Genomic DNA, 23042 nt, shown 5'->3' with positions numbered 1-23042 from the left:
AGCTCAGCTAAGCTAGCCTTGTCGAGAGGGCACGTGTGTTGAACATTGGCAGGTTCAGTTTCCAGTGGCGGCCTGTCCAGACCCAGAGATTCTTAGCCATGCCGTGTCCTGATAGGCCTAACAGTTCTGAAATGACACACTCCTTAATACTCTACTGAGCCCCAACTGTGGCGATTCCTCCACACGCACCTCATTACCCCCCCCCCCCCCCCAACATACACACACGTATACACATTCAACTTCACCCAATATCTCTAAATTTCATTGCACAAGATTTCGTGGTTCTCTCAATATATTTTCTTTATTTAGAGTGGACATTCTTTTATGAATCTAGCCAATAACTACTTCACTTTGCACAAAATTGTGCAAGGCACCACATGGGAAAGTACTACTTCTGCGGATGCAATCTGCTTTGTAAAAAAGAAAAGGATATATATCGGACACTGTTTCAGGGCCGCATAAACATGCCTTGCTCATCAATTGCAGTTTTTTTTTTTTTTGATAGCACTGCAATATACTTCGTAACAATATCTAAGCAGCTCATCACTGGATGATCAACACAAAGCTGCAATGACATGTGCTGGTACTGAAAAATGCTAATAAACCTTAAACACTTGTTTTGAATTTTTTTCAAGTAATATTATCCCTGCATAGGCTGCAAAAAACAGATGAAACACTAGATATTCTCAAAGCTGCTGCATATCAGCCATTAAGGAGCCAAAGTTCTTCGTTTACAGGCAGCACCAATATAATCTGTTACTGCAAATATATGAAGACAGTGCAAAGTAATCGAAATGAATTGACTGGATTTAACATCCAAAAGCAACACACTAGGTTTGAGTAATGCCATTTTAACCAAGCTAGTTCCAAGTTACTAGTTCATCGTGGCTAGACACACTGCTTTGTAGCGTAACAGATGACAAGTTAGCGACAAGGTTACATAAACAAGGTGTCACCTTGTTGCTAACCTGTTTTTTATTACGCTATAAAGCAGCACACCTAACCATGATGTTCAACCAACTAGCACCCATTGAAGCATTACTAAGGTTCGAAGCTAGTGGGCAAAATTTAGTAATTGGTGAACAGTCCTTGTTTTGTTACCACTCTGACAAGTGGTAAGGTTGCATTTCAAGCATGCTTGGATCATTCAAGTGAAAATGCAACACAACCAAACGCAAAATGCACTCAAGAAGCATTCCAATGTTTTCTTTTTCTGGTAAATACAATGAAGCATAGGCTTGGCTTCTGGTGGTGAGTCCAAGAAAAACCACTGCCTGCTTAAGCACTGCTATAGGTGAGCGGGATATGCTGCGACAAAGACAACATCCCTGCACACTCTTCACTCCACTGCCATTTCCTCTTGGTCTGAATGCTCTTCTATCACTTCCACAATTGCCTGCTCTTTCTTCTTGAGCGTAGCTGCTGGGGATCTGATGAGGCAAAGGTCCCGCTGGACCTCCTTGATGTCCCTCTGTTTGTCCAGCTCCTTGCCCTTCATCAACCTGAAATATATGCATAAAAAACAAACAATAAAATGTGCTGTAAAGTCATTTCAAAAGTGGGTGCAAGGTATGTCTGCAGCATGCAAGAGGAGGTAGGACGTCTGTACAGGCTTGGTGGCTACCGTAGGTTCAATCCTACATCAATTCTACAAATGTGGTTCAATGTGTGAAAAGTCATTGGATGCTCAGATGTTTGCATTAGTGATGACATCAGTTAGCAGAAATTGAAAGACTTCGAAGTGACCTTGTCATCTGCACTGTGATGGATGAACTGACCAAGCAAAGCACTAAGCTTCAGTTTGAGGGCTCTGTGCTCAGAACCACAATCTGATTATCAAACACGCCGTAGTGTGGGACTCTGGATGAATTGACCACATGGGGTTTTTTAGTGTAATTAAATTTAAATGTAAGTACACAGGCGTTTTTGCATTTCACCCCCATCCAAATGCAGCTTTTTAATGCAAACAAGTCAGCTTTACTTTCGACAGCTTGTGCATAGGTGGAGTTTAGATCATTGGAGTCTGTCGAGTTTTATCCACAGGTACACATCTGATGGGTGCTACTGGCTTTTAAGTAAAGCAGCTGGTAGTTGTGTTATGTGCCTGATTTTCTCCTCGGTTTCGTCTGCTACCACGTACACAACAAACCCTACTGTGTGCCAGGCAGGGCTCCGTCTGGAGTACTTTATGCGACCTAGATCCGGCAAATGTGCCGTGGGCCCCTTCGTGCGTGCGATTTTTCTACGTGCGGAAGTGCTTAATTTCTCTGCGAAATCGCACATGCTGCGTACACTGATCGTCAGACACACTGGGGCCTGCCTGCTTATTTATTTATGTCCACTGCAGGACGTAGAGTAAACGAGTTCAAACGCGAAAAACATTTGAAGATAACGGTTTCTAGTTTGTGTTACTTTTTGTTTCATCGAAGCAGACTGACTAAGCGCTTACTACGCCAAGAATAACGTGGTCTAGGTGCTCGCAAATGCTAAAATCGAAGCCGCCGTGACATTATATATATGATAAATCGAAGCGCACGTGAAACGGCAATACTTGCGTAACGGATCCACAATCCGGATCGAGTCACTCTAAAATGAGGTAGTGAGCTAGAATTACTTCCGATATTCACTGTTAGGCAAGTACGACAGCTCCAGGGGTGTCTGTGTTTGGTAATAACACGTGCAATAGTCACTGACCTGTTCATGACGTAATGTCCCTGCCTTTTAGACTTGATTTCTTCGACCCGTTGGATAGCTTTCACTGCAAGAAAAAAAGAAAAACAGAAACGATCAAGGGTGCGAAAATCATGGCAATTTCGGGCCAACACCACGGTTATCTTACCGGTGTTCTGCCAGAGCTCCCTGTTGTATTTAATCGGAATGTTCCGTCGCTTCTCGAATTCAAAAGATGGGTCGACTGTCAGCTCTTTGCCAGCAGCCTTGCGGAAAGCCTTCGTCCATCTGGTCTTCCTTGGGTTGCGCTTCTTCTTGAAAAGCTTGTGGCATTTCGATCTGCAGAATCTGAAAATCTGCGGAAGCAAATGGTTCCCAGTGACGTCAACAGGCCATCAACAGCGTACAAGGCAACAAATTGTGAATTTATGCGAATAGCTTCGGGGACCTACCTTGCAATCATTTCGCACAAATTGAATGCCGTGTCCCGGATATATAGGTGATGAGCAGAAATAACACTTTTCAATCCTCATTGTGCCCGAGTTCTACCTTGCTGCTCAACAACAACGCGGCACACGTGAAAAGAAACTGCGACCTGCACAGTGTTGCTGTCAGCATTTGAAGGAACGCGCTAACTAGGCCAAAAGTAGTTATGCACTGCATGTAAGTACTAACTTTGTGACTGCAGCAGCAGTAATAAATTACTGATAATGTATATTTAATGTAATTTGAATAATATATACGCATTAAAATTGAAATATGCTTGCTGCGTGTAAGGGCTACGAACAAGGACAATCAACAACGGCTTTTGTTTCGCGCTAACAAATCCAATCCGATCTAATTGGTGGCTGTGTGGTGGAAGGGTTTCAGTGAATCCTTGTAAACTTGGCATTGGGACTGACGTTATCTAAGTGCTTTTGCATGGTTCCCAGAGACAAATTGTTGTTTTTGTCAAGCATGTTCAAGAGGACATTAGTGCGAGTGCACAATATGACGCGTCAGAGATGAGCGTGCGGCGCTGTTATCACTTTGGTGATGGCTTCTGAAAGCCGCCGCCGCCGATAGTGGGGTTTACCCCAACCTGTGTACGCGGCGTGCTGCTCAAGCTTCAGCAGAGACCGTGCGCCGAGTCGCTGTTGTTGTGAGTGCAGGTGCGTCGCGCGAGCGGCGATCCATGCGTGGAGGAGTGACAGCTCCGAGGACGCCGCTTCCGTCGTTGTTGTCTGCGTCACTCCTCGGGGCTGCATCCCGTACGCTGCGTGCCCAGGAATGTCAGTTCTCTCCCGCTGCAGATAAGAGGCACTCAATGAACTGTTCGACCACTTCGAGCTCTTGACCAGCGTAGTCGCAGCGGCGCACACGATGAGGTGAGTTGACCTGCCCCGCTGATAAACTTGCTACTTTCGGATCGCTGTGCACTGCGCGACCTGCGGCGCATGTTGCATGTTTTGACGGATTCGGGGCGGCTCCGGTGTTGCACATTAAAGCGGATCGCGCTTGACATTGCAAAAAGATTGCGCGCTGTGCGGCTTGCTGAAGGTTGCATGGTCTTCACGCGCATGCGCCTTGTTCGAGGTGACAGTTCCAAGGATCGGGCGTTAGTAGAATTGCACAAGACGTGCCGCGCAGGCGGCATTGAGTTTCATTTTTCTCTGTTTTCTTTTTCCTTTCGTCGCACGAAAGACGCCCCGCGAATTGAGCTTGTCGAACGTTTCCACGCACCGCTGTCTCTGCGGATGGCTCAGAACGCGCAGATGACTGGGTGGAGAAAGAGAGATGGGCGTGCCGGAGCGAAGTTGCAACGGTCAGTAAATGCTGAGCGAATGTCTCCCCTTATCATTAGGGCGCTGTGTTAAGCTATTGTACTTCTGGGGAAAAAAATGTATGAGGAGGGGGGGGGGGGGAGAAATTGCTAGGTATCCTAAATCCTAAGGTACACTGTGAACACTAGTGCGCCTATCATGCTTCACTATACATTTAGGATTTGTAATCTAGGCACGCGAATTTTGAGCGACGAAACGGTTGTGTATCGTAGTGACCAGAAGCGAGCACTCGCGTTTTTAACCCATTTTTGCTAATCTAAGCGCTTATGTTATTTACTAATCCATTGGTTCTTTTGACGCACGCTTTCTCTTATCGTTACTGTTGCAGGCAAGGTGCTCGGCGCAGTAAACGTTCTGAACAGACCTTAGTGTTGCTAGCGTGTCTGTTACCTCCTAACGCTCGTGCAACTCAGATGTTGAGCATTTGTGTTGTCTGCATATCATATCATATCTGCATACATCTCACAAGTTTGCTGAACCTCATGAAAAACATTTTGATGAAATAGCTTGTAGCTCATTTTATAAAATTTTATGTCCAGCCATGGGGCAGGTTAAACTGTTGATCAATATATTGAAGGTTGGGTAATTTCAATATTCTTTCAATGCTTTAGAAACCGTACATGCTATGAATCTCAAATGCTGCCAAATTTGTCTCATAAGAGAAAAAAGAGAGTGTGAGAGTGGTGAATAGTTCAGTAAAAAAGCTTACAGACCCTTTGAATTCCAGCTGGAATGTTAACATAGCAGTGCTAATATACAGGGTGTTCAAAATTAAGCTTTACGGAATTTTAAAAAATTGCCTGTGGCAGGTTGCATAATTCTTATCGCTGAGCTGGTTTATTCGAAGAGGTGGACATTAGTAGCACGAGAAATCGAAACACATATTCAACTAATTAACAAAAATTGACTAATGAATTTCTTAGTTAATTACTTTACAACACAATTGCAATTTACGAATTGTAGCCGGTGAGTTGCAAGACGATCCACTTAAAATGAATTTCCAGGATGACACCAGTTTCGAGATATTTCCCAAAGTGTGGGACGAAATACATGGGAGTTTCAATTACTTTTCTGCTTCAATGTACAAAACAGCATTTTGGTAAAAAAGTAAGTGGAAGAGCGCATTTTTACGGCGAGTTTTATGGTGCATATCTCCAAACTGGTGTCATTCTGGAAATTCATTCCAAGTGGATATGCCTGACAAGCTCACCGGCTACAATTTGTAAATTGCAATATGTGTCGTAATGTAATTAACTGAAAAGTTAATGAGTTAATTTTTGTTAATTAGTTGAATATTTGTTTCGATTTCTCGTGCGACTAATGTCCGCCTCATCGAATAACCCAGCTCAACAACGATAAGAATTATGCTACCTGCCACAGGCGATTTTTAAAAATTGCATAAAGCTTAATTTTGTACACCCGGCATATTTAAGGTTGAGTGATTTCATGTTGTTATCAATGATTTGGAAATGCGGGATTTTTTTAGCAGCCCGATGCTGTTATGGTGCTGAGGTAATCAAAGTTACCAGTTGTTGTTCCAGTAAAACTAATTTAATTCATTTTCAGTATCGGCATTGATATCCGCGAGACAAGAACATCCAAGTCTTCTAGATAATCACATAGTAAAGCATTTACGCTTTGCAGGATGGGAAAAAAAATGTCACGGTTTTGAATTTCTGACTTGAGATACAACAATGCATTTAGTTAAATTTAGTTGTTAATTAAAAATGAGATATAGTTTATGAGCACCCAGTGCTCATTAACATGCTTTAAATTGTTAATCTGATAAAGTAATGCCTTAGGACAATGTGTGTACTTTTTCATATGAACAAGCTAGTTTGGGCTGGGTTAGGTAAGCTTATTTGGTGCAGAAAATGCTTTGACTTTAGTTCCTCAGGTTAAAAGAGCTGGTACATACAGGAGAAGTGCAGAATTCCAGTTATGGGGCCAGGCAAACGTGAAGGCATTAATCCCAATGATGTATGAGAAGAGCGTAACATTTTAAATTTATGAACAAGAGTGATGGTTCACTGAATCTTCTAATCTTCGCTGTTAGAAGTGTGTGAGCATGTACAGAGCTTATCATGTTGGAGAACAAGGCAGGCTGCTTGGAATATTCAGAATATTGAATGTAACCTTAGAATTAGCACTTATGTTCAAGATGCTGAAAGATTCAGTATTGAATTCCTAAAATCTGGAGTGAGTATGAAAGGCAAGGTGATACTAAATTGATGTCAGCATTTTTTGTAAACATCAAATGTCTCTTTTAAGATAATCTGTTAAGGCAAAAAGTGTGGTGTTGCCTTTCATCATAGTTTGTAAAGCTCATTTGGCTCTAGTAAATAAGTAGCCAGTGCTACCTGATGGTTTGAACATGTACTTTTGCCAGAAACACTTGAGCAATAGTACTATTGCAGTGTCAAAACAGTCCTGAAAAATTCTTAGTAGGAAGGTGCAGCATATGCTTACTGTTGGACCCCTTATATATTTTATTGGTTTACTTTAAATCATTACAGCATAATCATCATTGTCAGCCAATTTTATGTCCTTTGCAGGACAATAACCTCTCCTATTGATCTCCAGTTCCCCCTCTCTCGCATCACGTGACACCATCCTGTAACTTCATTGCACCATCTAGTTCTCTGTCAATATTCTACTGCATTTCCCTTCCCTTGGCACCGATTCTGTAATTATAATAGACAACTGGTTATCTGTTCTGCGCACTACATGGCCTGCCCAACTTCATTTCCTCCTCTTAATCTCAACTAGAATATCAGCTACCCCCAATCATCCACGCTGCTGTCTTCCTGTTTCTTAACGTTACGCCTATCATTTTTCATTTCGTCACTCATTGCGCAGTCCTTAGCTTCTTGTCTGGCTGCTTGTTCTTATAGGGGCACTAAAGAGAAAAACAAGTTGATCTTTATTATTAAATCGTGCTTCTACACTGCCAAACAAAGAAAGAAAAACACCGCTGTTACCTTGAAAGAAAGCTTGATAAGACAGAAAAGATGCAGAAATGAAAGGCAGGTGGCGACAGCACCCTGAAATTTCTGCACTTATTCGCTGTGATGTCACAGATTTTGATGGGGTCTGCTTGAACTTAGTTGACTTTTTTATTGGTTAAGTTGGACGACATTGTATTTAAAATTTTTAAAGACTAAACTTGGTGACCTTCGCGAACATTTACGGTGGCACAAATGGCCTAAATGCAAGACAGTGCTTTGAAATCAATGACGGTCAATGTGTTGGTGCAGGAGGTTCGGTGCCAAATTCAAGAAAACGAAGTATGGCTTTTTCTCTTCTAGTAACTAATCTCTTACCGCAAGGTTAACCTCTTGCTGCATGGTGTATCATACATGTCTTCTAGCATAACAGAATCTCAACGAAAGAAAATCCTACATATTCACCTAGAATCCATGTCCTCTCTAAGAGAGCAGAATAGCCACCTTAGCATTGGAAATAATGTTTCAGGTAATTTTCCTTTAAAAAATGTATGGCGGCAACTCGTCACACAATGTGCAGGTTATTTTCACAATTTATATGCTTGAAATCAGTGCACAAGAAAAATCACGGTGTTTTACAGTTTATTAGCCTACTGTGATGTTCATCGAGAAATACATTTCGGTGGTTCTGTGAAGCAAGTATTAATTCCTGTATCGTATATGATACAGCATGCAGTTAGGGGTTGTTTTGTGGATTAGAGTAGAGAGTTGCTTCCTCGCAAAAAAAAGAAATTCTGTGGCTAAATATGTTTGTACGGGCTATATTCTTTCTTAGCACCATTAACGGTGTAGAATATGTAGGAAAATGAACATCTTAGCAGTGTTTACAATGAAGATAGGACGGGACCTGCCACCCTTTAAGAGTTAATAACAGCAGCAACAAATAATGCTGGTAGAAGAGGAGGAAGGTTTCCTTCTGGCTTTCATCAAATTCCTAAAGACTACGCAGAGCAAAAATTAACATAAAACCAAGGTCTGTAAATGATCCGGCCTAGATATTGAAGCTATGATGACATCATCGTCAAGGACGATGTCATAAAATTTTAATAAAACGTTTAATAGCTGGAGCTGTTAGAAAAACACTTCATTTCTTAAAGCAATCTGTGAAAAATTTTTTTCAATGGTTCTGATATTTTTAAAAAGTTTTCTGCAACTGAAGTGTCTTTTTGCATGGTCACAAAATGTACCTGCAACTTCATGGTGTATCATACATGATACGAAGCAATGTTGCATCATAAAAGCATGGCCCAGCATTTCTTTAGAAAACTGTGTTTGGTTTAGGCATATCTGGCTTAACAAAAGTTTGTCTAATTTTTGCACAAGAAAATAAAAGGTCATGCTGTAGGGATTTAACTGAGAGTTTTGAAAGAATGCTTTAATAACCTTTTAAGGACGGTAAAAATGAAGAACACTTGCAAAAAAGACAGATTTTGTTTTTGTGCAAATAATTCTAATGATCATGTAAAGCAAGACCACGCGAAAAATTTGTCAGAAAGGTGTATTTTACCAGAAAAAATAATTTTTTACACTGTAACAAAGGTGGGCTTCACTGCTCACAAATTGGTGTATGCTGCCAACATTAGGTGCAAACGATTCTTATGATCATGTAAAGCAAGTCCCTGCAAAAATTTGTCAAAAAAGGAAAGTTTATTAAGAAAAAAAAATTTACTTTAACGAAGGTAGGCTCCACTGCACACAAGTGAGTCTATGCTCCCAACTTCACTTTTCTACAGCTTCTTGTGCCAACTGATGTTATTTACAACAAGCACACAATAAAGCACGCCATCTGGAAGAAGCACGAAGCAGTACAGGAGCTAAAATGGTCTTCCCACTGGGACAAGCTTGTCTCATTGTTAATCTTTTTTGCAAGTTTGCACTTGACGAACTGAACTTGTCTTCCCAGCTTAAAGGATTAATAGTCAAAAGTAATTTAGTGTTTCTCTTTAGTGTCCCTTTAAGCCTTATAACAGGGACCTTAATTATGTGGCCCACAGGAGCACTTACATGTAGCACACGTATCCCTATCAAGTTATTTGTCCCCTGCCCTTTTATATGTTGCCTAAGAATTAAGGAACATCCTATTGAAGAGTGTGGGGAAGCGTGAGCTATGTGATGGTGTCTGGGATTTCACTTGGCTTGTGCAGTAATGTATTCCGTAGGAAATTAATCATACTTGAAGGCTTTGAGCCAGCGATGTGCCCACTTGTGCAACCTGGGCAGGGCCTGCACTTTGGTTTCAGACTGGAGGACAAAAAGGATGCCGCATAGTATTTTGTCACTCTAAATTGAATACAAAAACTTATGCATTAGTAACTTGTCTGTCTGATCTGCTTTCATGATATATTTTAAAGACCAGTGTTCATGGGTGACAGAGCCCCCTCACTTTTGCAACTGATCTCTCTAGCCATTTCTTCTTTGGAAAACTTTTTAACTTATTCTGGGGAGTTACGGGTGTAATATGTAATTTTGTAAAGCCACACACCTTTTTCAGGGGGCTAAGGCGCATAGTTGAAAAAGAAGTATGAAAGTTGTTGCAGACTTACATGAGGCACTAAAGCATCTGTTTGATCATTAATACAGTGGGTGTGGCATTTGCAGCTGAGTGTGAGGTCATAGGTTCAATTCCATGATGCAGTGGCTGTATTCCAGTGTTTTTAAACTGCAAAATACCTGTCTATTGCAATTTTAATGCCTGTTAAAAAAAAAAATTCCTTTTGGTCAGAATTATTCCAAAGTCCTTTACTGTGGAAAAACTGGTGTTTCTTAAACTGTGACCTCGACACTCTAGTGTGCTTTGAAGGTGCTCAGGAGCAGACTTGTACATGTTACAGAAAAAAAGTAACCAATTACAATTACTTTATTAAAAATGTAATTGATTACAGTTACGAATTACAGCCCCACAAAAGTAATCGAGGAATTACTCATAAGTAATCGATTACTTCTACGTTACTTTCCTCCTAACTTTTTTAGCATTGCATAGATATGGTAAACAGAATGACCTGGCCAGGCACTTTCAGTGCGTACTTGGCAGCATTTTATACATTGCTTATCTGCACTAATAATTGCATTTAAAATATTTCGTTGGTCATCGTCCCTCATTTTTGTTGTGAAGACATCAGCAGCCACACTGAATACTTGCTCGAGGAGGAAAACGAGAGGGAAAGAGAGGGAGGCTAGCCAGTTTGCTCTATGTGTGCACTGATGCCGTAACGTATACGGATCTTGCACACAAGATTGTGGTTACTCAGCATCTGGATCCTACATGAAGTGTAAGACTTTCTTGTTGCTGGGACTTGGAAAAGACTCTCCCAGTTGGGCTAATGGAAACCTAAAGAAATCATCCGTACGTGATTTTCTAGCATTAACGTCCTTAGTGGCCTTCGCTATCGAGACATGCCAGTACCAGTTCACTGAGGAAACAAATACTGAGCTTCCTGGTTTGCCTGTCTGAACATGTGCATTCACAACACTGCTGCGCGGCAGGGTCTCGGGTGTTCTACTGTACTTCTTGCCAAATTCAGGTTCTCAAAGCCTGCTACAGCTTGTCTCATCAATAATGTTACTGGTTACATGTAATCGGTTACTGAATAAAGTAACTGAATTACAGTGGGCGTTACTGAGTAAACAAAGTAATTGTTAAATTACAAAACTGTCAAAAATTGTAGTTGATTACAAGTAATCAGTTACATGTAACTCATTACGTACAAGTCTGCTCAGGAGGCTTTGAGGGACCACTGTGTGGATGCACCATTGATGAGCGCCTTTTATTGAAAGAGTGAGCTGTATATCTGGTGAAGCACTTGCAGCAACCTATCTTTGCTTAGAACTATGTCTTACGCACTGGCTGAGATGTGTACAAAAGCAAAAGACAAGACTGATGTTCCTGGTTCGACTCTCTGTAACTGAATCTGTTATCCATGTGCTTTATTTCAGTGGGCCGTGACCCTTGTCTTTGATTGCTGAATGCAGCTCACGTATGAAAAGCACCTATATAAAATACAAATAAAAAATAAAACATTGGATAAGGTTTCTCAGTTGCTTGTGTGAAGGTCAAGGACTCGGAGTGCTCAAAGTGTTGGAACCGCTCGAACAATCCTTGCTGATGTGTCACTTTGGCCCAGAAGAAATTTGTCACTTTTGTTACTCGCTCTGGTAACGTAGTGGCTAGGGCACTGCTGAGTAAGAGGTTATTGGTTTGATTCCCGACTGCGGCGGTTGTATTCCAATGAGGGTAGGATGCAGAAGTGCTTGTTTACTGTGCTTTGTGTGCACATTAAAGAATCCCAGGTGGTCAAAATTACTCCGGAGCCCTCTATTACAGTGTCCCTCATAACCTACTGTGCAGTTTTGGGGTGTTAAGCCACGTAATTTAAGTCATTCTCGTTTTTTATTATGTGCTAGCCACATGACCCGCTTTGTTTTGACCAGCCTGCCAGAGGCATTAGGTGCTGCCAGCACCGAGGACCTGCTGCCACTTGCAAGTGTGGCAGGGCCCTCTTTAGAGCAGGAGGCCAACAGCCAGCCAGCGACAGCCGCCACCTCGCAGAACACCACTCCACGGGACACGCCGCCATCTACGCCAGGGCTGGCGCGCCGCCTCTCGGGCGGGCCAGCCCTCAAGCTCAACCTCGATGACACCACATGGAGCACCGTGCGGCCCCCCAAGGCTGTTGGTGCCACGCATCTCGCACAGCGCAAGGAAGAGCCCAAGCGCTCTGGATTGGCCAATAAGGTGCGTGGCATTGTGTGGCAACAGTTCTCCTTGGGCATCTGGTTTGTGGTGATAAGGCAGTGTTCAATGTCGACAGATAAGACTGTAAAGAACATGCACACAGGGGACGTGTTCTGTGTTTTACTATTGCATCAACTTTAAATACCGTATTTACATGATTCTACCGCTCCACCGATTGTAACACGCAGTTATATTACCCCCCAAATAAAAAAAATAAAAAAATTAACTTAAAAAAAATTGCATGGCCAGGTTGCAGACATAGTGCAAGCATTTGCATGATTGTGCCTACAACCAGAGAATGGGACAAAGAGATTGTCTCACCAGCCATTTGCTGTTGTAGCAGCCAGTTTCAATGCAAAACAGAAACTCGCATTCTTACGCCCTTTGTTCTTGTCAATTACAAACATCGCTCCATTAATAAATTCCCTAAGCCACAAACTTGACTCTTGTTCTGAATCAATCTGAATTCTGAATCAGTCTTCGTATTGTTGTGTATAGACATAAAAGAAAACTAAGCTCTGAAACCTAACCACAAAGCTGGTCACCAACTCCATGTGTATAATCCCCAGCGTACCTTTGTCCTCACCTCTCTCCCTCCCTCTTGCATTGTGGTCAATAAGAGAAGGCAATATTTTGTGCATTTTTTGACAACTATAGATGAGAAAGAAAAATATAACGTAGCATGTTCCAGGTATAAGTAGATTGCAATGCACCTGGTAGGAGGAATGCAGTGTTGTTTAACTTACTTTAAAGCATTCAATGTTGAACTTCTAAAATTCTAAGCACATGGATATTTTACATTTAATAATTTTTATGCACCTAGACAGTTCACCATGACAGTAGACAGTATGCACCATGAAAGTTTTGAAACTTGCAGTTGTACTTAGTGAAGGCCATGTGGTGATTTTTTCGGTTCATTGTTGCAAACTATTTGAGGTCATTAATTCTGTGAAAGAGAGGGAAATGTGAACCAATTGCTTGTATGTCAGAGTTCTGTGCACATACTTAAATAAAAAAACATGTATGCACATCTGTCTGCCTTGCTAGAGAGTGGTACGGCTGAGCAACTTATCCTTTCAGCATTTTTAAACTTTTGATGTTTAATTGTTGTGTCCTGATGCTTCAGAAAAAGACAAAGGGTCATCTGAACATGTTCACATTGCACTGTTGCTGCATTTACATAAAGCAGTCTGAGAATGGGGGTATTCTGATGAGTGATCAGTATTCACATACTGATCAATTTGTGTTGTTTGTGTCTGGAAGTAGTCTCATGGTCAGTAGCCGCAGCTGTGAAGAGCTTTTTAAGTGCATGTGTTTGCACAGGGCCCGTCATATTTAACCTGAACATGGAAGGTGTGATTCAAGTGGCCTTGTTTAGCACATGTGGGCTGCGCAATGCAAACATAGCTGACTTCAGGAAGTAGAGTCCCCAAACTAGAGTGCCCAAACTAGTACTTGGAAAGCACTGACACCAATTTACACTACTTCCAACCACTCAACAAATTGAAAGGTTTGAAAGGCGTGTTCAATCTAACAGCAACTGTGCATTCACATGCGTGTACATTCTTTCTAGTTTCTACAGAGAGGTTGTCTTTAGTTCAATTCAGCACTATGGGAGGGGGAAAGAGGATGGGTACTTGTCCCCGTGCGACGTCTTCGCTAGCTTAATATTGTTGTTTAGTTTTTTTTTAGAATTGGAACTTGGCACCCCTACGCTGGGCTGTTTCACTGGTTCATTGTTTTTTGGGAAGTGATGCCTTGGGCAAGCTCGTCGGAGTTGGCGCTTGTCCAGGGCATGTGTCGGCAGGCGAATTGCACGGAGAGCGGGTTTCGCAGTTTGCGCTAGGGCGGCCCAGTGGACCTCTTGTTGCACTGTCTCTGTCGTGCTGTGGCGGACTATGCGCAGCACCATAATGGAAACCTTTGCACAGCTGTAGCACCAGTGCCTAGCTGCTTTCCTCTCTTCCTCTTTTTCTTCTTTGGCGATGGGGTGCTCTTACTGGTTTTCACGAAAGGTCTGTACTATGAGCATGCAGCTTCATTTTTAGTGCCTGCTTAGCTGAACTGCGGCTTTACTGTGATGCCTAAAGACTAGAATAAATTGTTGACCTTTGCAGGGATATATTGTAGACTTTACTGAGCCTAGGTGTTTTTTTTACTGGGAACACTCGTACAACATTGCACTTGTTGAAAAACTTCTCCTGTGTTAAATGTCACTTGCAAATTACTTTCATTCAGATTACCTGTACTATTTATGTACCTGTACTGTTTATTATTTGATTGAATGGGATGCCTTTAGAAGGTTTTGTTGGTTAGGTTAGGTTAAATTAGGAGCGCCTCAATGATGTTAAAACAGCACTACCGTAGGGTTTGTTTGGATGGAGCTTAAGTAAAATCTGGCTGGTTAATTAAGGAGATTTTGAAGAACTAATCACCTCAAATGAAGTTTCTAATCATATGGAATGTTTAACAACACAGAATTTTATTGCTGATTGGATTTTTCTTAATTTTTTGGCTTTGAAATGCATAATCTGCCAACCCAATGTGTATTAACTGTTTTAAATGTTTGACCTGAGGTAAAGTGGACTGTGTGTCGAAGTACAGTTTCTTCCCCCCCCCCCCCCTCCCTTTCTTCCTTGTTCCCTGTACAATTGACTATGGTAGAGTGATAGTTATGTAGCTGCGGTTATCTCTTTTCGATAAACGTTTCATTGTCTTGTTTTGCCTGGCAAATGGAATGGAATGGGCACAGCATTTCAGTTTTGTGCTTTGGGTTTTGAGTATTGTTCTCCTGTTTAGGCTGCTCTTTTATTAAAAAGGAATAACTGAAGCAGAGCATAATAAACATGGTGTATCCCCTTCATGATGAGGTTCCATATTTGATGATATTTTTTTTTATACCTCGGCATATCTGAACAATTGAATGCTATTTATTTTGCTGCATTCGTGTATGCACTCCATTAAGATATAGAATTGCTTAAGGAAATGCAATTATATCTATACCACACAAAATTTGTCTTCATTTTAGCAACAAGGAGTTGACGACATTAGAAAATTGTACTCGGAAATGTTTGTGCACAGTACTGAATGAGAAGGGCAGGCTAGTGTGTAACAGTATCTTTTGGGGTTTCTGTACTACGCATTTGGATGAAGTTAAGAAAAAAAATAAAAGGGATGCAGCATTTTGACTAACTTCTGTGAAACTTCCAAAAGTTAGTTTTAAATAATTACAAAGGAAATAGCAGGCTACGTGATATGCACTAACACATTATTAGGCTCAGTTTCTGTTAGGGTGCTGCAAAATATAAATAGACAGCGTGCATAAGAAACATAAGAAATACAAGTGTGCATAGCATCCTCATGGTCACACGAAGTCTTCCTTTAAGCATGCCCACTGCATTCCACAGCTTTTTTGTAGATGTGGAGTGAGTGTGGTCTGGAAAGTGTTCTTTGTTTCTACAACATTAGTTGGAACTTGTGTAGTTGTAATTAAAAGCAGAGGGTTAAAGACAGCTCAAAATTTCGCACACCTTGTTGGGGTCTCGTATCTCACAGGAGTACAGACCACCGTAGGTTCGGGCTTAGGTAGCCTCAGGGCCGCGTCAGTCGCCGCCTGACGTACTCTAGCCCGCCACTGTGCATGTGCTAAGGCTGAAAAGTAGGGGAAATGAGCACTGCACACTCAATAAAATGCACTGTTGCCTTAAGTTGATGGCAACAGTTTGTCTCCTGCAACACCCAGCACCGAACAAACGCCCGGTCTCGGCCTGAGCCGAAGCAAGAATCAAAGGGTGAAAAATACAAAAAGGGGCTCTGTAGCACGTCGCTGTGGGAGAATGGCTCCTTCCAACATGCTGCTAGGGAAAAGTGTGTCCACGGCTATTCTGCTTGCTCTCGCGATGACCAGTGGGCCCACCCGCGATAGTTAGGGCAATCTCTGTGCTTGGGCCTCCGACAAGTGCGACTCGGCATGGTAAATATGACCACATGCGTGCACTAGGCACCGTTTTTCAGCTTAGTGTTTGGAAAAGGAGCAGCACAAGCTACGTGCTCATTGTAAGTGCAAGGCATTACAGACGAGCTCAATTCTGAATGATGCCTAAACAATGGGGCTGGCAGACGAGAAGAAAAATGATTATGTACCGAGTGATGTCCCTGAGAAGTCTCTCCCGTGCTCGCTCTACCAGACGCGCTGCCGCGGCCAACAGTGCGAGTGCCACCACCGCAAACTGGTTCATGTCAAAGGCCACCCCCAACGACCGTCGCGGGTGGAAAGAGGGATACGTAGGGACAGCAGAATAGGCAAAATGCCCGTGGAAAGGCGCCGGCCGCATCTGTATTCCTACAACTTGTTCTCCTTCCACTTAGCACATGTGCCTGAGAAAGAAATGATGAAAAAAAAAAAAGGAAACACTAGCTCATATGCTCTGGCAGTGTCTTGCGTTACGGGATACGTCACTCACCAGTGAACAGGGCTGGGACGAGGCCATCTCTGGTACGAAACTCAAGCTTCAGTCCACGGCCGTCCAGAGGGCCCGTGAAAGAGCGGAGAGGCTTGGCCTCCCGATTCCGACACGGGAGCAGCCAGCGGCGAGCTGGGGGCCCCCAATGGGTCTCCGCCAACTAGTCCCTCAGGACCTCAATAAAAGTTCATTGTCTGTCTGTCTGTCTGCCTGACATTTAGTTATTTGGATACTAATGATACCACTGTAAAATAAATTATATAAATCTGAATATTTATCTATATCTGTGTTGTAGGAGGAGTAATTTTGCTATTTTTCATATGCAGTCTTTATAATGTTCAGTGTTCTAAGCTCTGCTAGAATGGAATGTTGTTAACATTGCACAATTGTTAATAGTTAAAACATTTGAATGAATTTGTTGTACGTGGACCTCCAGTATATACGTAGCCATATTTCTTGTCATTTGATGACTACTCTTTTCATTTTCCCTTACGTAACAATATGTTACATGTTTCGCATAGTGTTGTATGTGAGAGAAGTGTAGTTGCAAAGTGTTTCTGACTCGATTGACTCGATAACTATGCCGTAATTCCACTGAGCTTTAATTCACGGGGTTGATTTCGATCCACTGATGGTGGCAGACATCAAAAACACCTGTATACTGACACTTATACTGACACTTATGTGCATGTCACAGGGACACTAGAAATGAGTATACTTGCCTACTAGATAGATCAGTCTTACCTCTAGCGGACTTTAGCTGGTCAGAGAACATGCAGAAACTAAACACGTATACTCACTTTGAAAATCCTGCACCCGCTCCTCATGACGTTGTGGATTTTGAAAGCGTCTACTCAGGAAAGCTTTTTCTTTACCAAAGTAAGTTTATATTTCATTTGAATATCGTTACGTTGCGGAAATCACATATAAAGGTGTATTTACTATATTTACAAGAGAGGCAACGATACATAAACAATGTGGCTGGCGAGACCGATTCTACCTCTACACATTAAATTGTCTTCTTCTGACTGGCGGCACTCTTGGTTGCACTGTAACAATATGACTCGGGTAATTTTCTGGGAATGCTACCCCTTTAAAAGCCAGCTGGAATGCCCACAGAGATACCGTAAAGTTCGCCACGTCACTCAAGCATCATGTGTATTATCGTTTTGGCATGAATTGCAGTATGCGAAGATCAGCTATCACTCTCTTCTTTAATAATCAATCGTTTTTAGCCAAGGAAATGTAAATGCAGTTTTCAAAGGATCCTCTGCCTTTCTATATTGCCGTACCCTTTTCTTTAGTGTCTCTTTGACCACCCTTTGACTACCAGGTTTTCTTTTCCCAAATTGCTCCTCAGCCTCTGCCATTTTCTTTTCATTCTCTCTCTCTCTCTCTCTTTTTTTGCTTGAGCTCACATTTCATGCTACATAGAAGCTGGTTGTTAATCATTGCTTTCTCCCATTTCAAAATTCATAAAATAATTCATGATTCCTTCGTCTGTCACAATGTAGACGGACATGTCACACTGGTTCGCCATGGCTACCCTGTCAAGGCAGAGTACTGAGACATTTGTTCTACCCGCTGTCAGAAATTTAGCAAGTTATGTGTGTTTAGATGACCTCTCCATACATGGCACAACAGACACGCAATGTTCTTTGCACGAGTTGCTTCTGAAGAGGCAGGGAGTCTTCTGAAAACACAAAAAAATCACCGCCCTTTCCACTCCATGAAGATGGTCGAACTGCGAAGCTGTGAACAGCGCTACTTGCGGGGCATGGGACGTGTCTGCGTCCACGGGCGACGACGTTCCTAGCGCGTTCCTCATGCTTTTCTACGACGTTCCCAGACAAGAGTCCTTGACCAAAGCTCCGTATATACAACCAATGCTAACGCGAACTCCTCTCACCCCCCACTCCTCCGTTGACATACTTTTTTTGTACACCGTCATTGGTTGGTGCGCCTCACGCTTTTTCCCTCCAACGCGAGTATTGGACGGCACGACTTGCTTCAACCCCCTCCTCGTTCTTCTTTTTGTCTGCACCCTCTCACAGAATTCTCACAGGGTTGAGCTCTTCTTTTCCTCTCTTCTCCCGCTAGGTCACGTGGGTTTTAGCGAATGGACGACGGCACAGGGTCCGCAGACACAGCTTTGCTGTAAAACGCATATACTCGGGGGCGGCAGGGGCTGTGTGAGGGTGGGTGCCCAAGTTATCTCGGGAGTGGTGGTGTAAGGTTTAAAGAACTCCGCATGATCACAACTGATCTGGAGCTCTCCTGTGCAACATTCCAGCTTTGAGATGTATAACCCTCTGAATTTTTCTGATTATTATAAAAATTGTTTTATATTTCAAATGCGCCATGGCAAGGTCATGGGGTCAATCCTTGGCTGTGGCAGCCGCATTTCAAAGGGGGCTGAATACAAGAACACTTGTGTACTTAGATTTAAGTGCACATTAAAGAACCTATTATATTTAGGGTATGTAATTAATGTGAATTCCTGTCTTCTCTCGTTCTTTCACTCTCCCATTCCCTGCTGCCAGTCCAAACTGAACGAAGTCTAGCTAACCTTGCTGCCTTTCTTTCTCCCTCTCTCTCACTCCCTTTAAATTAATCAATCTAATGTACCATGGTTCCACCAAGTGCTGTTTTTTTACTTGCTAATCCAGTTTTCATCACAGGACATAATAATATTGAAAGGCTAATATTTGAAAGGCTGTTCATGCTGTTTGACAATAAACTCCATCTTCAGGTTTGTTTGGTAGAGAACTTTGAGCTTTTGGCTTCTACACAAATTGTTTGCTTGTTTATATACTGCTGTACCCATACTACAATCTTTTCTGCCTGTATAGTATATGTCTCATATCTATAATTGGTGTTATTGTATTATGTAAACATAATACAATAAACAAGACAAACGGTATATGTCTTTAAGGGCATATGTATGCTCCTGCGCCACCAACTAAGTAAGACAGTGCAAAATTTTCATGAAGTACAAGGTGGAAAGGCAGCACGTGCATACACAGGTTTGTTGATTTTGCACTAATTTCCCTTATTATGCCATACCAAATACCTTATAGGTGTGTACTTACACTACTTAACTTATATGCTGTTCTTTCATAAGCCATTGCAGCTCAGTTTCATAAAGATGAGCAGGTCTATTCTGTCATGGAGTGCCCTGTGTGTGCATTTAGGTAGCTGCTGCAGCTGCTCATTGGATATGGGATTCTGCTGTTAGGACATACTTTCTATTCTGGGCCACAGCTGCTGTGTTTTGATGCAGTTACAACAAGAAAACTATTGTGCACTTCGATTTCAATGTATGGTAAAGAACCCCAGGTAATCAAAAGTAATACTATGAGACCAGACAATGTAGCACCTTTCATAGCCCACTGCTTAACTTCGAGATGTAAATCCTCCCAAGTTGCTGTTACTGTTATTGTGCATACAAGCTCTCTGTTGCCTCATTGCTGTACTGACAACGTAGCTACTTGCTTTGCAGGCAGCCAAGGCCCTGGCTCTGGTGCGCCAGAGCCGGACACCAGAATTCCGGTTCCGGCTTGTTCTTGCTGTGCTCTTCCTCAGCATAGTGAGTGTGGTCGTCCTGACATGGCACCTGCACGAGGCATTCCAGGAGGCCACCCGACTCTCCACCAAGTCGGACTTTGATCCGCAGACACGAAGGCTGCGTTTGCTTGACCGTGGAGGCCGCACCCTGCTTCAGGGAGAACTTGGCCAGGTGACCACGTCTGCACTTGCCATGCTCATCTGCAAGAATACACTTACTGCGTTTCTCGAAATCAGACCGTGCATTGCTTAAATAGAGTTGCAGTGATGCCTGCACTAAATATTTCTAAGCTATTGGCTTATGAAATAGACTTTCTGAGTACCATGTTACAGCAGCTAAAGTAAAGTAACATGGTAGCCACCCACTGAATGTGTTTGGCACTTGATCTTTGTAGAAATAATGAAATAGTCAGTTTTCACTTATTAAATTTTGATATCAATAAAAAAAAAAGTTAGGCGATATTTTATGTAGCTTCACTAATGGTGTTGCCCCACTCTTAAAACTCCTGAAAATTGATAACAGAAACGTTTAGGCATGCAGCACAGCACATGGCTCTTTGGCTACTACCCACATGCTTGAAATGTCACAAAAACCTCAGCAATGTTGCATCATATTGTAATCTAGTCTGTGTCATCATTTGAATCACTAACCTTTACACCTTAAACTAAAACTTAATGTGATTTAAAAAATGGCTGCTTCTTTTGTGGCTAAAGGGAGAGAGGGTATTTCGTGCTCGAACTACTTGAAACTGCCTACTAAAAATCCGCAAGTTGTAGCATTTACACCAGAGAGGCATATGAAACACACGAATAATCATTTACAGGTGATCCCTCCAGCTCTGGAAGCACACATCTGCCCTGTGCTGCACCTCGGCTACTGCTACGAGTGGAAGTATCGTGCTCGCCTCGAGATGCGTGTTGCACCCATGCAGGATGAAATAGCCTGCTATGAAGTGCACTGGCGGGCTGCGAGCGTGCACACGGAACTGGTAGATTGCTATGACCTCACCGGCGCTCACTGGTTTGGCATGGGTGAAGTGGCAAACCTGAGCTGGCCGCTGGCGAATCTTCAGCTCAACACTATGGCCTTTGAAACGGGTCGTGCTGACCCACTGGGTTCTGTGTTAGAGCCGTACTGGCTGTCGTCACGTGGGGTGTCGATTCTGGCAAGTCCCAATCAGGCTCTTATGTTCAGCTTCAATGCTTCTGGCAGCGAACGACTCTGCCTGGCCGCAAAGGAGGAGCTAAACTACACGCTGTGCACGGGACCTGATGTGCTGGCCATTCACAGGGCGTCGGCGCCGCGCCGTCCCGAGCTCAATAATTTCACGGCTGCAGAGGAAGTCTTTGTCAGGCATCCAGTGCTCGTGCCTAGGCCTGGTGAGGACGGCAACCTGACACAAGCAACTGTGCATGAGTATGCCAACCGGTTTGTGAACCATGGTTTCAATGGTGGCTTTGTGTTGATTCGTGACGGCTGGCAGCACACTCAAGGTGACCTGACTTTTTGGAAGGATGCATTCCCGCATCCGGCGGAGATTGTCCGCATTCTCCATAACAAGGGAAACAAGGTTTTGTTGGACGTACATCCCTACTTCTGCCTCAACTCTATCAACTTCAGGTGCGTGTGCATGTGTATGTTTCAGTGCCATTGCGTATTTTGTCAGATATGATTACAAGATGCATTATGCTGTTTTATTGTGGTAACAATTATACGGACACTCCAAGTGCATTTCTGCCGTCGTCGTCGCCATGAGGTTCCGTATAAAGTCAAATGGCGATAAAATAATCGCCACACGAGGGTGAGCCGGCAATCACGGCTCAATGTAGCACACGTGAGGGAGGAAGGCAGGCCGGAAGCGTGCAGTCTTCTTTTGCGCACGAGGCACGGGGGTGAGGCGACGGAGACAGGGGGGATGCGTTCTGCTCCTTCGGCTGCTACTCACAGCACGGCTACGCGGGCGCCGTATCTTGAAAGCGATCTGCGATGTGGGCGAAGTGCGCGCTCGCGCAGGCCTCATCTTCAAAGCGGTCTGCGATGGGGACAAAGTGCATGTGCCGAGTGCTGGTGGCTTCGTATGCGCTGTGCTTTCGACGTTTAGTTCACGTTGAAGAGAGACGAAAGACAGCGTGAAGGTCAATTTGCCCACTGCTGCTGGCGCGCTTTCTCTCTCCGGTGTTTTCACAGCTAGTTTCCAGGTCATCTAGCGAGATGTGTTCACGTTTACCTGTGTGCGCGTGACACCATGCTTGTCTATTTAGTTAGTAAGCAAATGTTTACAACTTACAACCATTAAACTACTATCCTTGCTTCTTATAGCTCTCTACTAATTTGCTATCACAATCGATGCTTAACTTTTTTTGAACGAGTCTTTACAATCACGATTTGTGGGCTCAAATAAACCACACTTGATTGGTGGATGTGTTGTATGAAAAATCCTTGAAATGACTCTGAAAAAAAAAAAAATGCCTGGCCCTGTTGGAAGTTTTTTAACATTGCTAGGAGGATTTATATGTCATTAAAGGAATACTAAAAATAGAAGAAACAAGGTAGACTGGCAGATTGTGCTCCTAGAATTGAAAATAAGTTAATTTACCATGGAGTTAGGAGCTTAGTATCACAGAAAAAAAAAACAAAAATGAAAGGCAAGTGGCTACACCACTAGCTTTCCTCCACTGTCCCCCTGTGATTTCATAGATTTTGGCATCGCCTGGCCAATGCTAGGTAACTGTTTACAAATGAAAATGAGTTGCATTGCATTTGAATATAAGCAAACAACTT

The 23042-nt window shown here is 42.9% G+C and overlaps 2 protein-coding genes across 4 annotated transcripts in view; one reads left to right on the top strand and one right to left on the bottom strand.

The window, feature by feature from the left end:
* Positions 1 to 282: 282 nt before the first annotated feature.
* On the bottom strand, positions 283 to 3278 carry LOC119442473 (probable ribosome biogenesis protein RLP24). The gene is made up of 4 exons (XM_037707371.2): positions 3123 to 3278; positions 2840 to 3026; positions 2695 to 2758; positions 283 to 1502 (listed from the first exon to the last, which is right to left on the bottom strand). The coding sequence occupies exons 1-4, from the start codon at positions 3201 to 3203 to the stop codon at positions 1340 to 1342; spliced, it is 495 nt and encodes a 164-aa protein (XP_037563299.1). The 5' UTR covers positions 3204 to 3278; the 3' UTR covers positions 283 to 1339.
* Positions 3279 to 3411: 133 nt separating this feature from the next.
* LOC119442472 (myogenesis-regulating glycosidase-like) overlaps positions 3412 to 23042 on the top strand; it is a 31358-nt gene continuing 11727 nt past the window's right edge. The window contains exons 1-4 of one of the 3 annotated variants that reach the window (XM_037707369.2): positions 3412 to 4037; positions 11927 to 12230; positions 20196 to 20432; positions 21085 to 21881. In XM_037707369.2, coding sequence (XP_037563297.1) covers positions 4033 to 4037; positions 11927 to 12230; positions 20196 to 20432; positions 21085 to 21881 — 1343 coding nt within the window. In that variant the 5' untranslated portion in view covers positions 3412 to 4032. Of the gene's footprint in view, positions 4038 to 4090; positions 4475 to 11926; positions 12231 to 13089; positions 14246 to 20195; positions 20433 to 21084; positions 21882 to 23042 lie in introns of those variants that run through there. The other 2 variants (XM_037707367.2, XM_037707370.2) reach the window with 2 other exon arrangements.

Source organism: Dermacentor silvarum, chromosome 2, assembly GCF_013339745.2.
Source record: "Dermacentor silvarum isolate Dsil-2018 chromosome 2, BIME_Dsil_1.4, whole genome shotgun sequence".
In the NCBI taxonomy this organism is placed as follows: domain Eukaryota; kingdom Metazoa; phylum Arthropoda; class Arachnida; order Ixodida; family Ixodidae; genus Dermacentor; species Dermacentor silvarum.
The sequence above is the reverse complement of the archived record's forward strand: the minus strand, read 5'-3'. Positions and strand labels throughout refer to the sequence as shown.